Source organism: Mesoplodon densirostris, chromosome 16, assembly GCF_025265405.1.
Source record: "Mesoplodon densirostris isolate mMesDen1 chromosome 16, mMesDen1 primary haplotype, whole genome shotgun sequence".
Taxonomy (NCBI): domain Eukaryota; kingdom Metazoa; phylum Chordata; class Mammalia; order Artiodactyla; family Ziphiidae; genus Mesoplodon; species Mesoplodon densirostris.
Window position 1 is genome coordinate 49,252,917 of NC_082676.1, and position 15,578 is coordinate 49,268,494.

Here is a 15,578-nt window from a genome sequence, read left to right on the forward strand (position 1 = left end):
TTTTCAGTCAGGAATGATGAAAAAGTAAAATATTAAGAGTTTAAACTTGGGTGAAGAGAAGTACAGTGCCATCGAATATTACTTTCGGTTAGTATCTAAAGCCAGCACTTAAAGTGTCAGGTAGACAAAATTTAAAATGTATGATGTGGATAGTCACGTACAGTGCATAGAGGGTATGGGCAAAATGTAATTTTACAGTACTTTTAATTAGTAATTAATTTTTTTTTTTGCCCAAGGACTTCATTGAATTTGCATAAGTCATATGCGCGTGTGATGTAGCTTCACTGAATAACTGTCTGCTTCTCCTTTGGGTGAAATTTGGCCTTAAGGCAAATGTCAGAGTAGAATGATGGGTGCAGTTGGGGAGATTTGGAGACATTTTACCCAATGACATGCTCCAAAACTTCAGTGTTCTTCCACTTCCAGGATGAAGGTAAATGAGTCAACCAGTCCAGTCCTCTTCTGTGGCAACCTGCCTGCCTGGGTGCCTGACGGGGAGATGGGACAGGGTAGCGCCATTTCTTAGACTTTGATGTTCCCTGAGACCTTGTGTCACAAACAGAACTTACTTGCCCCTTGTCTTCCCCATCTTGTCTGAGCTGTTCTCTTCTTCCGCCAGGCTTCTTGCACCTGGGCGGCCTCCGCACTGCCTTGTACAACTACATCTTTGCCAAGAAGCACGGAGGGAGCTTCATCCTGAGGCTGGAGGACACGGATCAGACCCGCCTTGTGCCTGGGGCGGTGGAGAATATAGAGGACATGCTGGAGTGGGCAGGTGAGGCTGGCAGCTCCCTCTTCAAGGAGGGAGCAGGGAGCAGGAAAAGGAGCCTGAAGGCTTTCTCACATGGCCCAGGGTGGAGTCCCTGGAGGGAGTCCCTGGGGGAATGAGTACATTTGTGCTGCCTGGGGTGGCAGGTTCCACCTGGAAAGATGCTGAAGTTCCCGGCGGGGGGGTGGGGGTGGCGGGGTGGTGGAATAAAAAGCTCCAAGGTTGTTTTGAGATTCTTGTTTTTATCTCAGAATCTCACTTCCTACTGGGAGCAGGCAGGAAACACAGACCAAGTGGAAGATGGAGTGGGAGTCTCCAGGGGTGTGGTAAGCCCGAGAAAGTGCCAGCCCTGTTGATGTGGGAATCCTGGCCCAGCTTGTCAAATCTTCTGATTTCCAGAAGGAGCCGGAACTCCGGTTTTTTTTTTGTTTTGTTTTGTTTTGTTTTTTGCGGTACCTGGGCCTCTCACTGTTGTGGCCTCTCCCGTTGCGGAGCACAGGCTCTGGACGCGCAGGCTCAGTGGCCATGGCTCATGGGCCCAGCTGCTCTGTGGCATGTGGGATCCTCCTGGACTGGGGCACGAACCCGTGTCCCCTGCATCGGCAGGCGGAATCTCAACCACTGCGCCACCAGGGAAGCCCCGCGGGGTTTTTTGTTTTTGATGACTACTTCCCATTGTTAAATCTGAGCTCAGGTTTTTTTTTTTTTTTAAACCACATTGTATGAGCCAAACAAAACACGTGCAGCTTCTTAAGTCAGTCTCTTTAAGGGAAGTTTAGCCCTGAGGCCAGCTCAGCTCAGGGAGGATGAGGAAGAGTGTATGTGTGTTCCCCAGGTCAGTAGCTGCCTTCCTGTCGGAACAGGTTTGACTATTTAAGCTCGCCAAGGGAAAATGCCAAAAACACCAAGTCTGTCTTGACATGTGTATTCTAGTCTCAGGTAAATCATTAACTAAATTCTGGGTTCCTGAAGGACAAAAACTGATTTCATTTCTGTCCTCTACTGTAGAAGGTTGTAGCAGAAACTCAGTTGAGATGAGTTGAATAAAAGAATTCATGCACCAACGTCACTTACTGTGGTCCAGGTAGTGGTAGTGTTCAAGCATGGAACCAAGACCCTGCCCTTAGTAAGTAGGGGAAGACAGGTAAGTAACAGGTGAATTCATTCTTACTACAATATTAAGTGATGATAAGTGATGTGCAGGGAAGGGTAGCAGGCGAGGAAACCAGCAGGAGATGGGGGGGACTTCCCCAGGGAGGGGACGGTAGAGCAGAGAGTTGCACAAAGTGAGGGGCCGGCCCTCTGGTTATCTAGGGGGAGAATGCTCAAAGCAGTGGGAATGGCAGATGCAAAGGCCCTGTAGAAGCTTAGTGCTGGGTGTATTTGAGGAGCAGCAAGGAAGCCAGTGTGGCCCAAGCACGGTGAGGTAAGCAGAGGACCTGGAGACGTGAGGACAGGGAGGTTGGCAAGAGCCCATGACTGGCCACGTGGTGTGGAGCACCTGCTACACTGTGCTAGGCACAAGGGTACCGTGATGAGCAAGACTGCCTGGTGCGTCCTGCCCCATGGAGCCCCCAGCTCGGCACAACGGTGTGAGCATTCTGGTGAGGCAGAGGGCAGGGATCCACACCCCAGGTGGCTGAGTTCTGGAGCTTCTCGCTTTGGGCATCGGTATGTAATTTACATAGGGTGACATTTACCGTTTCAAAGTGGTCTTTAGTATATTCACTGAGTTGTATATCCACCAGCACTCTCTAATTCTAGAACATTTCCATCACCCCAAGACAAGACCCTGCACCAGGCACTGCCTGTTCCTCCTTCCCTCCTGCCCCTGGCAATCACTAACCTACTTCCTGTCTCTGTGGTTTGCCTGTTTGGGACATTTCATTTTATGTCTGGCTTACACTTAGGATAAGGTTCGTGTATGTTGTAGCATGAATCGGTTCTTCTTTCCCGTTTATGACCAAACAATATTCATTGTATGGAAATACCACTCTTATCCATTCGTCAGTGATTGGGCATTTGGATTGTTTCTACTTTTTGTTTATGATGAGTAAAACTGCCATGAACGTTTACATACTATTTTTTATGTGAATCTGTTTTCAGTTTTCCTAGTGGAGTCTCTTAAACCCTGGAGCATTCCAAATGCTGGACACGTTAAGGGTAGATCAGGAAGGGAACCCCAGATGCACCTAACCCACCCCCCCCTTCTCTGACAAATGAAGAAATACCAATACCAACAGTACCAACGGTGGTCACAGCCAGGACCAACTGAGCACTGAGACGTGCCAGGCAAGGCGCCGAACCCTTCCCGCAGGCCGTCCTGTTCCAGCCTCGTGATGACCCTCGGGAGAAAGTAAATGTTTGTTTCCTTTTTTCGTAAAGGAGGAAATGCAGGCTCTGACAGGCGTCTTGCCTGGCCTCAGAGCTGGCCAGTGCATTTGAACCCAGGCCCCTCAGCCTCCAGTTTGTGTGACGTCGGGTGTGCAGGGTTAGCCCTGTCCTCATCTTCCTAATCGTTGGAAAGCCATTTCAGGGCAGAAACGCCATCATCCACCTCTTCTGTGTCCACCCTGCCTCTCCCGGAAGCGTTTATAAGTTAAATCTATCCTTTCTGACCTGAGGAAACCATACCTGGGGTTGGCGGTTTCGCTTATAATAGGTCACATTTAATCTAACAGCATATGTTGCAGCTGTTCTACATGAAGCCATTGCACTAAGCACTGCGTAAGCACTGGTGCGTTTACGTCTCGGTCACTCTGCACAGTAGACTCTCAGCTCCACTTTTCAGAGAAGGAAACCGAGGCTTAGAAAGGCTAAGAAATGCAAGAGGCAGTCCACCAAGTGGTTAAGAGTGCGGACTTGGGGCCAGCTAGCCTGGCTTTGGTCCTTGGCCAGGTGACGTAACACAGCCCCTCTATGCCCCCATGTCCTCCTTACTGAATGGGGGTAATAACGGCCCCTACTGGGTGGGGTGGTTTTGAGCTTTAACAGCGATCACAAAACATAAAAGCAGCCTGGAAGGTGCATGGCACTATCCCTCGTGACAGCCAGTCGGGCAGGGCCAGGAGCCCAGCCAGGCTGAATGGGCTGTCCCTGAACCACGCTTCTCCCAAGTCTGCTGTTCCAGGCCTGCTGGCTTCTCCCTCCCTGGGGCAAGGATGGAGGGAGAGGACGTGCCTGTAAGGGCATGGACCGTGGAACCAGTGCACCTCCATCCGACTCCTTATCCACCAGCCACATGACCTTGAGCATTAACCTCTCTGTGCTTTAACTCTTCATCTGGAAAAGGGAAATCATAAGAGTAACAGCCTCATGGATTGTCAGGAGGGTTAGAAGCTTTGCTGTATGTGTAAAGCGCTTACAACAGTGCCTGGGAACCAGTGTCTTGTGCATCGTACTTACTACGTGGTGATTATTCTCTTCCTGTGTTGTAGGCATCCCCCCTGACGAGAGCCCCCGCCGGGGAGGTCCTGCAGGGCCCTACCTCCAGTCTCAGCGACTTGCGCTCTACGCCCAGGCCACCGAAGCTCTGCTGAAGAGCGGCGCTGCGTACCCGTGTTTCTGCTCACCCCAGCGGCTGGAACTCCTGAAGAGGGAGGCCCTAAGGAACCGCCAGACACCCCGGTGAGAGCCCCAGCCTGTCACGGGTGCCTCCCCAGGGGTGGATGTGTTCGTTAGCTCTTGCTGTGTAACAGATTATCCCCAACTGGCTTATCTCAGGGTTTCTGTGGGTCAGGTTTGGGCACAGCTTAGCTGGCTCCTTTGTCTTAGGGTTGCTCTCAAAGCTGCATCAAGGTCTTGGCCAGGCTTTCAGTTACCTCGAGGCTGGACTCTCAAAGGATCTGCCTCCATCCCTCTCCGAGGCTGTTGCCTGGAAGCATCTGTTCCTGGCCATGTGGGCCTCTCCACAGGGCAGCTCACAGCTTGGCAGCTGGCTTTCCTCAGGGCGAGCCAGGGAGAAGGCAGGGGAGAGCAAGGAAGGTGGAAGCTGCAGCTTCTGCATAACCTAATCGGGGAAGTGACATCTCACGGCTGTGTCGTGCTCTGTGCATCAGAAGGAAGTCACTAGGTCCAGCCCACGCTCAAGGGCCGGGAGGACACGGGAAAAACACCATGAGGCGGGGATCACTGGGGCCGTGTCAGCTCTGCCTGCCACATTGGGCCTCAGGCATGTAAAGTCATTTAAATTATTTCTTATTTTGAATCAGTAAAATTTGCCTCACATCCAGAAAGATGTATGTGCAAAGATCTCTCCCAGCCCTAGCTCTCGCTCCCCGATTCCCTCTCCAGAGACAATTGGTTTTAGAACTTTCTTATCTCTCCTCCAGAGACACGCAGTGCATACACTGAGGAACGCATATTGGTTCTCTTCTTCCCCACTCTAATGGTAGCCCACGAGATACGTGTCATGCAGTTTACAGATCCCACTTACTGTCTTGAGGATCGGTCTGTATGAGTCCGTAAATTTTCCTCTGCTTGCATAGTATTCCATCACAGGGCTGTATCATCACTCACCTGATCAGTTCCTTCCTAATGAACATTTATGTTGTCTCTAATCTTTTGTTACTAAAAAAAGGGAGTGGTGATGAATAATGTTGACGTACATCATTTGGCACATGTGCAATGTGTTTGTTGGATCACCTCCCTAGAGTTGGAATTGCAGGTCAATTTATAGCTCTGATAGGTACTGTCTAGTGGCCCTCTACTAGCTTGTACTCCCATCAGCATCATAACATTCAAGTTCCAGTTTCAGTGAACTATTTGGACAAGGGCTTGGATGTTCATACAAGGTCGCGCCATCCGCTGCAGCATTGCTTTTTTAATCATAAATGGTCTACTTGCCCATTGACAGAAGATAATGTTTTAAAATTACGATCATACCCTATCCTGGATCCATACAGCCATTTATTTATTTATCTTATACATTTATTTATTTTTATAAATTTATTTATTTTTGGCTGCATTGGGTCTTCTTTGCTGCGTGCGGGCTTTCTCTAGTTGTGGCGAGCGGGGGCTACTCTTCATTGCAGTGCACGGGCTTCTCATTGCAGTGGCTTCTCTAGTTGCGGAGCACGGGCTCTAGGCGCGTGGGCTCCAGTAGTCGCAGCACACGGGCTCAGTAGTTGTGCCTCGCAGGCTTTAGAGCGCAGGCTCAGTAGTTGTGGCGCACGGGCTTAGTTGCTCCACAGCATGTGGGATCTTTCCAGACCGGGGCTCGAACCCGTGTCCCCTGCATTGGCAGGCGGATTCTTAACCACTGCGCCACCAGGGAAGTCCCATACAGCCATTTACGATGGAACATTTAGCTCAGTGTCAAGGATAGTGCTTACAAGTGTTACATTTGTGTATCATTTAGGACGCTTTTGGGAGCAAGTGACAAATACTCTGTTAAAGAGGGACAGACCAGAGCTTCTCAACTTTAATGTGCGGAAGAATCACCTGAGAGTCTAGTTAACGGGCAGCTTCTGATTTAGCAGGTCCAGGGTGGGTCCAGCAGGTCCTGAGATGCTGCATTTCTGACAAGCTCCCAGGTGAGGCTGACGCTGGAGGTCCACAGACCACACTTTGAGTAGCCAAAGCATAAACCACATAGACATTCATCTTCTCCTCCTGCAGAAGTCTGCAGGTGGGTGACTCCAGGATGAAGCCAGCAGCTTTGAGGAGGCGGGACTGTATTTTGGCCTGTTGCTGCCTCCCTTGCCTCCCCCTCCCCCATCAGTTACAAGTGGCTGCTCGCCCTCCTCTCACTTAGAGAGGAAATCTCTCCCAGAACCTTCATCCTCCGCTACCCCACAAGCATGCTTTTTTTTGAATCTCAGTGATGGGTCAATGCTTTAGGGGAATGAGATTGCATGCTTGTCAAAACCAGTCATGATTCACCCCCTTGGGTGACATTTGACGTTTCCTCATTAGTAAGGAAGAAGGGAAACTGGCTTGTGACTGCTGTGCTATGTTATCTCACTTAGTTCTCCCACGCAATAACCTTGTTATCCCCATGCAAGACTGAGGAGACAACTGTAAGAGGTAAATGACTTGCCCAGGGTCATACAGTTATCAGAGGCAGAGGTAGGGCTCACGCCTGCCACCAGTACTCTTAGTAACTCTAGTTACTGTGCTGCTCTGCTTCCCAACAGGTATGACAATCGGTGCCGGAGCCTGAGCGAGGCGCAGGTGGCCCAGAAGCTGGCCAAAGACCCCAAGCCTGCCATCCGCTTCCACCTGGAGGGGGAGGCGCCAGCCTTCCAGGACTTGGTGTATGGCTGGAATCGGCATGAGGTGGCCAGTGTGGAGGGGGACCCAGTCATCCTGAAGAGCGACGGCTTCCCCACCTACCACCTGGCCTGCGTGGTGGACGACCACCACATGGGCATCAGCCACGTGCTGCGGGGCTCCGAGTGGCTGGTCTCCACCTCCAAGCATCTGCTCCTCTACCAGGCCCTGGGCTGGCAGCCCCCGCACTTTGCCCACCTGCCCCTGCTCCTCAACAGGGATGGCAGCAAGCTGTCCAAGAGGCAAGGGGACATCTTCCTGGAGCATTTTGCTGCCGCCGGCTTCCTGCCGGATGCCTTGCTCGATATCATCACCAACTGCGGCTCAGGGTTTGCAGGTACCCACTCCCCAAGAGGTCCTGGTGGGACCATAGCAGTGAAGAGCCAGGGCCTTGGGTCAGGCCGCCTGGCCTTCAGTCCCAGCTGTGCCACCCACTGACCGTGTGATCTTACACAAGTTCCTTCTCTTATTTGACAAGTGTTTATTGAGCCAGACACCGTGTTACGTGCTTGGGGCTACAATGGTGAACAAGGTAGATGTAATCCTTGCCCTCAAGGATCTGATGATTTGTGAGCCTCGGTTGCCTCATCTGTAGAATGGGCTAGGTGTCTACCTCACAGGGTTAAGTTAGGGTTCACTGAGCTCCTGACTGTGAGGCACCAGCACAGTATCTGCCACAGAATAGAACAGAAATCACAGATCCTGTGATTATTGTAATTCCATTATTAATAGCAGTACAAGTGGGTACTCTGAAAGTATTACTGGTATTACTATGACCCTAGTTTATTCCAAGCTGACCAAAGGCTTAGGGCCCACATCTTGATGGTGCACAAAATAGGATGACCTTTTGGAGGGGGAACGATTTCTGAACATGTGGCCATAGTCTGCTTCCTGCTTTTTCTGCCCGTATCTCATTTAAGCCTTAAAATATCCTTGAGGGGTATTTATTATCCCCACTGTTTGTTAGAAGCTTGCAAGGCTCAGAGAGATTGAGTGACTTGCCGAAGTCACACAGCTAGTGAGGGCCGTGGCAGAGGCTCAAGCCTAACCAGGATGCCCACTGACTGCGTGGGATGGGGCCACTGCTCGTGAGAAGCAGCTCGTGGCTCAGCTCTTCTCACTCTGGCTGCACCTTGGAATCCACCAGGAAGCTTGTAAAATACAGTCCTGTTCAGACCCCATCCCAAACCAGTCGAGTCAGGATCCCTGGGGCGCAGCCAGGCAGTGAGCAGGCTCTTCTTTTTTTTTTTTTTTTTTTTTTTTTTTTTTTGCGGTATGCGGGCCTCTCACTGTCGTGGCCTCCCCCGCTGCGGAGCACATGCTCCGGACGCGCAGGCTCCGGACGCGCAGGCTCAGCGGCCATGGCCCACGGGCCCAGCCGCTCCGCGGCATATGGGATCCTCCCAGACCGGGGCACGAACCCGTATCCCCTGCATCGGCAGGCGGACTCTCAACCACTTGCGCCACCAGGGAGGCCCGAGCAGGCTCTTCTTGCAGCTCGTGTCTTTGAGGGCAGTGAGGGTTGATTTAGCCGGATTGTTTTCAAGCTTTTTTTTCTTTAGTGACAGAACCCTTTCTGCAAATGAAAGCTCACTCGGGCCCTTGATACATAAAATAACTAGAAGTCGACTGTTCGGGCAGCCTCCCTTGTGATTGACAGTGGAATGGCCGGGTGGGGGGCGGGTGCTGAGCAGCTCGGCCTGCCTCACTTGCAGAGAACCGGATGGGCAGGACCTTGCCAGAGCTGATCACACAGTTTGACCTGACCCGGGTCACCTGCCACTCGGCCCTGCTGGACCTGGAGAAGCTCCCAGAATTCAACAGGTGAGCGGGGAATCTGGAGCACCCCCAGGAGAAAAGGGCTCACCGACTGATGCTGGGTCCCCACGGTGGAAGGTCTAGTGGGCTCTGGAGTCACACACACTTGATTTTGACTATGGGCTCAGGTGTCTAGTGCCATGTGACCACAGGTAAGTCACCTAACCTCCTCAAGCCTCTGTTTTCTCTTCTCTAAAATGGGGCTAATAACAGAACTCACCTTAGGCGATTGTTCAGTTCAATTAAGCCTCAAACTATTTTGCGCATAGAAAGTGCTCAGTACAATGGCAGGTACGGTTTTTGTAGTCACCGTTATTCCTGTTCAGCCCCTCCCCCACCCAGCCAACACAGTAACTGAGTGCTGTCTCGTGGCGTCTGTTGTACATGTCAAGTAGTTCTTCCCCGCGAAACCTCCAGCCACAGTTACAGTTCGGATCACTGTTGCCATGTCTCAGGCTAAGGGCACTGGACGGAAAGCCAGAAGACAGGTCCGTACTTAGGGGCCAGGGACTCTTTGATGCCTTCTCTTGAGCCTTGGTTTGGGGGCAGGCTCTTCTCGGTGCCTTATGGCATGAGCCCAGGGGATTCACATCGACTGCGGGTGTGTCAAGGATGTTACTTCATGTACTTCCCGTATCAGACCTAAGGTCAGTTGTATGATTTTGCCCTATTGTGCATATGAGGAGAGCAAGATGTCAGGAAGTTGAATAACCAGCCCAAGTTCAAGTTCACACAGTAATGGTGGGCATCTTTCTTTTTATTTTTTTTTTATTTTTATTTATTTATTTTTGGCTGCGTTGGGTCTTCGTTGCGGAGCGTGGGCTTCTCGTTGCGGTGGCTTCTCGTTGTGGAGCACGGGCTCTAGGTGCATGGGCTTCAGTAGTTGTGGCACACAGGCTCAGTAGTTGCGGCTCATGGGCTCTAGAGCACAGGCTCAGTAGTTGTGGCGCACAGGCTTAGTTGCTCCACGGCATGTGGGATCTTCCCGGGATCGACAGGGATCGAACTCCTGTCCCCTGCGTTGGCAGGCGAATTCTTAACCACTGTGAGTGGGCATCTCTTGAGTGGGGCATTCAGGAGCAAACAGCGTGCACATTGAATGCAGCCTGTTCTCTACCTTTCTTATCATGGAGAAAGCGATATCCCTGGGAGAAATGGAGTCAGAACAGGGGAGATACTTTGTGACCCATTCAGTCCTCTGCAAAGCATGAGGGGGAGCCAGAGGGAGACAGCGGTGGGCTTTTGCTTGGGATAGATGCCCTCAGTTTTTGTGCAGCCGAAGCTGTTCTCTTTAATTGTTTCTGTAATCAAGCCACTGCTATGATTATTTCAGTAACAGTCGTAAAGATAGTAGTTATCATAGCAGTACTAGTGGTGTGGTGGAGATAGTGATAGTAACTAACATTTATCTAGCACTCGCTACATCCCAGGCGAGGGACTATCGCAAGCCTGATTTCTTTCTTCCCACTGTCTCATCTAACTACTAAGGAGGTCCTAGAAACAGTTTCAGTACCAGTTGCATGTGATTTCTCTTCATTCGTTTTAGAAAGTGATGTTTTGGGACCAGTGAGTGCTCCAGATTGCTTCCCAGACGGTCTCATCCTTCCACCCTCTGTTCAGACTCCCTGTCCGTCTCCAACTGCCGGGTGTGGCAGTAACGCAGGCCTTGTGCTCAGTGCTTTACAGACAGCTCCTCGTTTGCCCAGTGCCCTGTGAGGGAGGCCCCATTGTTCCCACAGTAACAGACGAGCACCCTGAGCTCCGAATGGTTGTGTAAGTTGCTGCAGACCTCTGGCAAAGCTGGCTTCACCCACAGGCCTGTGCAATCTCAGAGCCCATGAGATGATCACCAGTCTTTTGCTGCCTGCCTTTCTTCTATGTCAGGGACAGGGGGCCCTCGGCCCCTCACTGCTCGCTTTCTTGGGTCCCTCCAGTCCTGCTGCGGACAGGGTGAGGGCAGCCCAGAGACAGGACTGGCAGGGCCTGGTTTGAGGCTTGGAGTCTTAGAGGCTTTGCTGCTTCTGAAGGAGGGAACAAGGCAGTTAGAAGAATTCTGAAAAGGGGAAAATTTGACCTGACAGGAAAACTTGAGCTTTTTAACTGTGAGCCGTGAATTCAGAGAACTCTGCCGTCTGGACGTGGCTTTGAATCCTAGAAATCCATATTCTCGACGTCTGCCCTTTTGCTCCAGAGCCCCATGCTTCGAACTCTGCGAGGAGGCAGGCACCCCCGGGTTCTGCTTTGTAAACTCAGGTGCCTTTCGAGGCCAGGCAGGTAGCTCAGAGGAGGGCGGCGGGCCAGGTGGGAGGCCCTGGGGAGCAGAGGGATGGGCAGAGCTTTGGCACCTCCTCTCTGCTCCAGCTGGAAGGTGTCATTCTTCAAACCCCACCCACTCCCCTGGGGAAGAGGGTTGTCTGGGCTGGAGATGCCCGTGGCAGGACGGTCCCTTGGCTTGCCCGGCAGGCTGCACCTCTGCCGGCTGGTGAGCGATGAGACCCAGAGACGCCAGCTGGTGGGGAAGCTGCAGGCTCTCGTGGAGGAGGCATTCGGGAGCCAGCTGCAAGACAGGCATGTGCTGGACGCAGCCTATGTGGAGAGGATCATCCTGCTGAGACAGGTGTGGTGTCGGGAGCTCGGGAGGGCCCAGGGAGCGGGTGGCGCCCCACTCCTCCCCCTCCCGCTGCGTCAGAGCCCCATCCCAGTGCGTTCAGTGACCGCCTCTTCCCCCAGGGCCACATTTGCCGCCTGCAGGATTTGATCTCCCCAGCGTACTCCTACCTGTGGACTCGCCCTGCTGTGGGTCGAGCGCAGCTGGGCGCCGTCTCGGAGAAGGTGGACATCATTGCCAAGCGTGTGCTGGGGTGAGTGTCCGCAGGCTGAGTTCAGGGTTCTGCACCTCCCTTCCCTCTCTCCCCACCAGGGCCCCCTTCACTCCAGGGCTCGGCTGTCAGGCGTGCAGTACAACCCCAGAGCTAGTGAGAGGTTCTCGGTGAGACGATCCTCACGGCTCTCTTGGCGGAAGGGCTGACCCTGAGGAGCTCGGGCTCTCCCGGGAAGAGGCGGTGGTCTGGCACTGGGATCGGACCCAACTGGGTTCCGTTCCCGCCCCACCCCTCGCTGGCCCAGTTAGTTCACCTGCCCAGGGGACTTCGATCTGTCCAAGTGACTGCACGTCCTTGAGCTTCCATTTCCTCACCTATAGGGTGGAGATGATACTAGATCTTATTTTAACAGTAGCAGAACTCTCCAAATTACGAGGGCACAAAGTGCAACCAAAACGGACTTAAGCAAGGGGGGGAATGATTGGTGTATGTAATTGCAGAGGCTAGGAGAAGGGCCAACTTGAGGTCCAGCTTAAAGCAGGGGCCAAAAATATGGCACCAAGACCTAATTTCTCCCTCTGTCCCTTTGACTTTCTCCCCCACACTCCTCCACGCCCGCTACTCCTTCTGCAGGGGTTCTGTATCGGGTAGATGGAGCGTGGGATGCCCTGCCAGACAAGACAAGCGCCTTTCTCCCTTACCTGCATCCAGAGCAGGCAGTTTGGGCTGAAGAGCTTTCTCCACATCTCCAGGGTCCTGTCATCCCAGGGTTTTGCTCTTGTCCCCATGGTCCATGGTGGCTCACAATTCAGCCAGAGGAGGAAGGAGGAAAGGGAGAGGGGGACGGGATACTCCTCCCGCTTAGGGACTTGACTTAAAAGTGACACACTTGTTTCCACCCGCATCCCGCTGGCCCGAACGCCTGTCTTACGGCCATTCCAAGCTACAGGGGAGTCTGGAAAATGTAGTTTTTACCTTGGGGGCCAGGTGCCCATCTGAAAATTGTGTCAGTACACATGAGAGGGAGAAAGGATACCGGGGGTCAAAAGCAGCCTCTCTCACAGTCTCCACTGTGGTGGTAAGACAGCAAAACCTTAGCCTCCGGCTCCAGCTGTGTCCTGAGATTCACTCTGATGGGGCCTGATTGGCCTGGTTTTTCTGTCTCCGAACTAGTCACTGAGGCCTGGAGAATGCGATGTGCTGACCGGCTTAGGTTAGGTCATACGTGGGACCCTGAGTGCCCCCCGCCCCAGCCAAAGCACATGGGCTGAGGATGGAGCCGGGTAGTTCCACAGGGAGAGTTAGGGCCTGTGGAGAGAGTTATAAAGATTAAATTAGATAATAATAGCAAACACTCATGTGGGTTTGCTTACACATGTGCCTACAAAGTGCTGTGTTATATATCATATACGTTAGATGTGTACACGGATATGTGTGCATGCTATGTGTGTGTGTATACACTTGAATTCAGAGCGACCTAATAAAGGAACTACTATTGTTAGCCCCATTTTAACAGGTGAGGAAATCAAGGCACAAAGAGGTTAAGTAACTTGTCTAAAATAATACAGCTAGTAAATCGAAGGAGCAGGAATTGAGACTCAAGCTGGCTGGGGCGAGAGACCGTATGTCCAATCATATTCTCTATTGTTTATCCTTGGTGTAAAGTACTTGGACAGCCCCTGATAACAAGCAGTCATCACAAGTCTTCCCTCCTACTCAGCCCCCAACAGAAAGGCAGTCCCAAACAGCAGTTTCCTTTGTGAAATGTCTGTGTATTCAAGGAAATGTGTATACAACTCCATTCTTCCAATTTAAAACTTAATTGTTATTAATACATTCAAACCTCTTGAACCTCTAGGTTTAAAACCTAGAAATTATTTTAAAAGGTATATATCAGGAGTCCCATTTTTAATCCTTGTCCCCTGTCTGCCCCATTCCAGAACCCTCTCTGGATGTTACTACTATTGATAATTATATCTGAATAATCCTTATTTTTCAGCTTTTTTACACAAAAGGTACAATACAGGGAATTCTCTGGTGGTCCAGTGGTTAGGACTCAGTGCTTTCACTGCCAAGGGCCTGGGTTCAGTCCCTGATGGGCAACTAAGATCCTGCAAGCCGAGCAGTGTGGCCAAAAAAAAAAAAAAAAAAAGTACGATACAATAACACTGTTGTCTTTGGGTGGGACTTTTGTTTTATTTTTATTTTTTTAGTGAAGTATAGTTGATTTATAATATTATGTTAGTTTCAAATGTACAACATAGTGATTCAGTATTTTTATAGATTATACTTCATTTAAAGTTTACAAAATAATGGCTGTATTTCCCTAAGTGTCTTTATGTGTTTTTTTGCTTGTTTGTCTGTTTGCTTTTCCCTTAACAGTTTATCTTTAGATCTGTCCAGGGCTTAGAAGAGCATCCTCATTCTTTTCTCAGCTACAGCTATTCCCTTTTTATACCACTTTACCATGATTTATATAATTCATCTCCTATTGATGGACATTTGGAATGCTTCCAAATTTTGTGGTTACAAACAATCACAGTGAGTAACCTTGAATAGACATCATTAAGCACCCTTACAAGTAAATCTCCAGGATAAATTCCCAAGAGGTATTATTAATAATAATACTCCCTTAATTTAGGACATTCCACATGAGGCTGTTAGTTCTAGTTCACTGGGCTAATGTCTTACCTCCCCACCCCTGCCATGGGATTAGATTTTAGAAACCCTCTGGGGCTCCCACTGAAGGCAGGAAAGCTGACGCCCAAATATTTAGAAGCTGCCAGATCTCTGGAAGTCCCTCTGTGCCCACGCCAAGGCCTGGACCAGCTCTAACATGTCCTGGCTGCCAGTGTTGGCTGCCTGGGGCCTGTCACTCTTTCACCAGCTCCTTGGCAGCCTGCTTCCCCACAGTGACATTGAGGAGTGTGTTTGTTTTTTCCCCACATTACATTTTTGGGTTTTTTTGAAGTATAGTTGATTTACAATGTGCTAATTTCTGCTATATAGCAAAGTGATTCAGTTATACATATTCTTTTCCATAGTCTTTTCCATTATGGTTTATCACAGGATATTGACTATAGTTTCCTGTGCTCTGTGGTAGGACCTTGTTGTTTATCCATTTTATATATAATGGTTTGCATCTGCTAGTCCTAAACTCCCAACCCTTCCCTCCCCCCACCTCGCCCACCCTTGGCAAGCACAGGTCTGTTCTCTATGTCTGTAAGTCTGTTTCTGGTTCGTAGATATGTTCCTTTGTGTCATATTTTAGATTCCACATGTAAGTGATATCATACGGTATTTGTCTCTTTCTGACTTACTTCACTTCGTATGATAATCTCTAGGTCCATCCATGTTGCTGCTAACCACATTACATTTTATATTTTCAGTATTTCCTCTTCTCCATTTCATAAATAGCAGCAATCATGTGGTCCGGTTTTAAGATGCAATACGAATGATTATGTTTCTCACATTGAAACTGAATTGCTCAAGTGCTGGAGTGAGTAAGGAAATCTGCATTAAAAGGCTCTTTGTTCCAATTCCTCATGAACCCAGTCCCTGAGCCGGTAGCCTTCCACACTGAGCCAATGTGGGGAATGGAGTGTCTGGGCCCTTTCGGGAGCAGGTGGTGTCAGAGGTAGTGAAGATCTCCAGCCTCGGTCCCTCTTCCGTGTGGAATGACTCCCCCTTCCCTGCTCCCGTCTCTTGCTCTAACTCAGAATCAGGGCTGGGATGAAGTTTTCGCAAGTCCTGCTCTGACTAATTGGGGACTTTCTCTTGAGCTCAAACATGCTTTGGGGAGAGGGTCTCAGCTGGACTGCCAGGAAAGTGGGGAATGGTTGCTGGCCTGTTGTAGTTCCTTAAGTGTTTCATTTGTGGGCAAAGAATGGTTGTAG

At 50.6% G+C, this 15,578-nt stretch overlaps 1 protein-coding gene across 5 annotated transcripts in view; it reads left to right on the plus strand.

Annotated features, from left to right (window-relative positions):
* Nucleotides 1-15,578, plus strand: part of EARS2 (glutamyl-tRNA synthetase 2, mitochondrial) — a 29,005-nt gene that overhangs the window by 1,954 nt on the left and 11,473 nt on the right. For 4 of the 5 annotated variants that reach the window (XR_009534641.1, XM_060120479.1, XM_060120476.1 and 1 more), the window contains exons 2-7: nucleotides 620-775; nucleotides 4,207-4,396; nucleotides 6,907-7,379; nucleotides 8,758-8,866; nucleotides 11,324-11,477; nucleotides 11,591-11,721. Coding sequence is in view for 4 of the 5 variants with exons in the window: in XM_060120479.1 (XP_059976462.1) it covers nucleotides 620-775; nucleotides 4,207-4,396; nucleotides 6,907-7,379; nucleotides 8,758-8,866; nucleotides 11,324-11,477; nucleotides 11,591-11,721 (1,213 nt within the window). In the remaining variant the exon portion in view is untranslated. Of the gene's footprint in view, nucleotides 1-619; nucleotides 776-4,206; nucleotides 4,397-6,906; nucleotides 7,380-8,757; nucleotides 8,867-11,323; nucleotides 11,478-11,590; nucleotides 11,722-14,064; nucleotides 14,117-15,578 lie in introns of those variants that run through there. The other variant, XM_060120477.1, reaches the window with a different exon arrangement.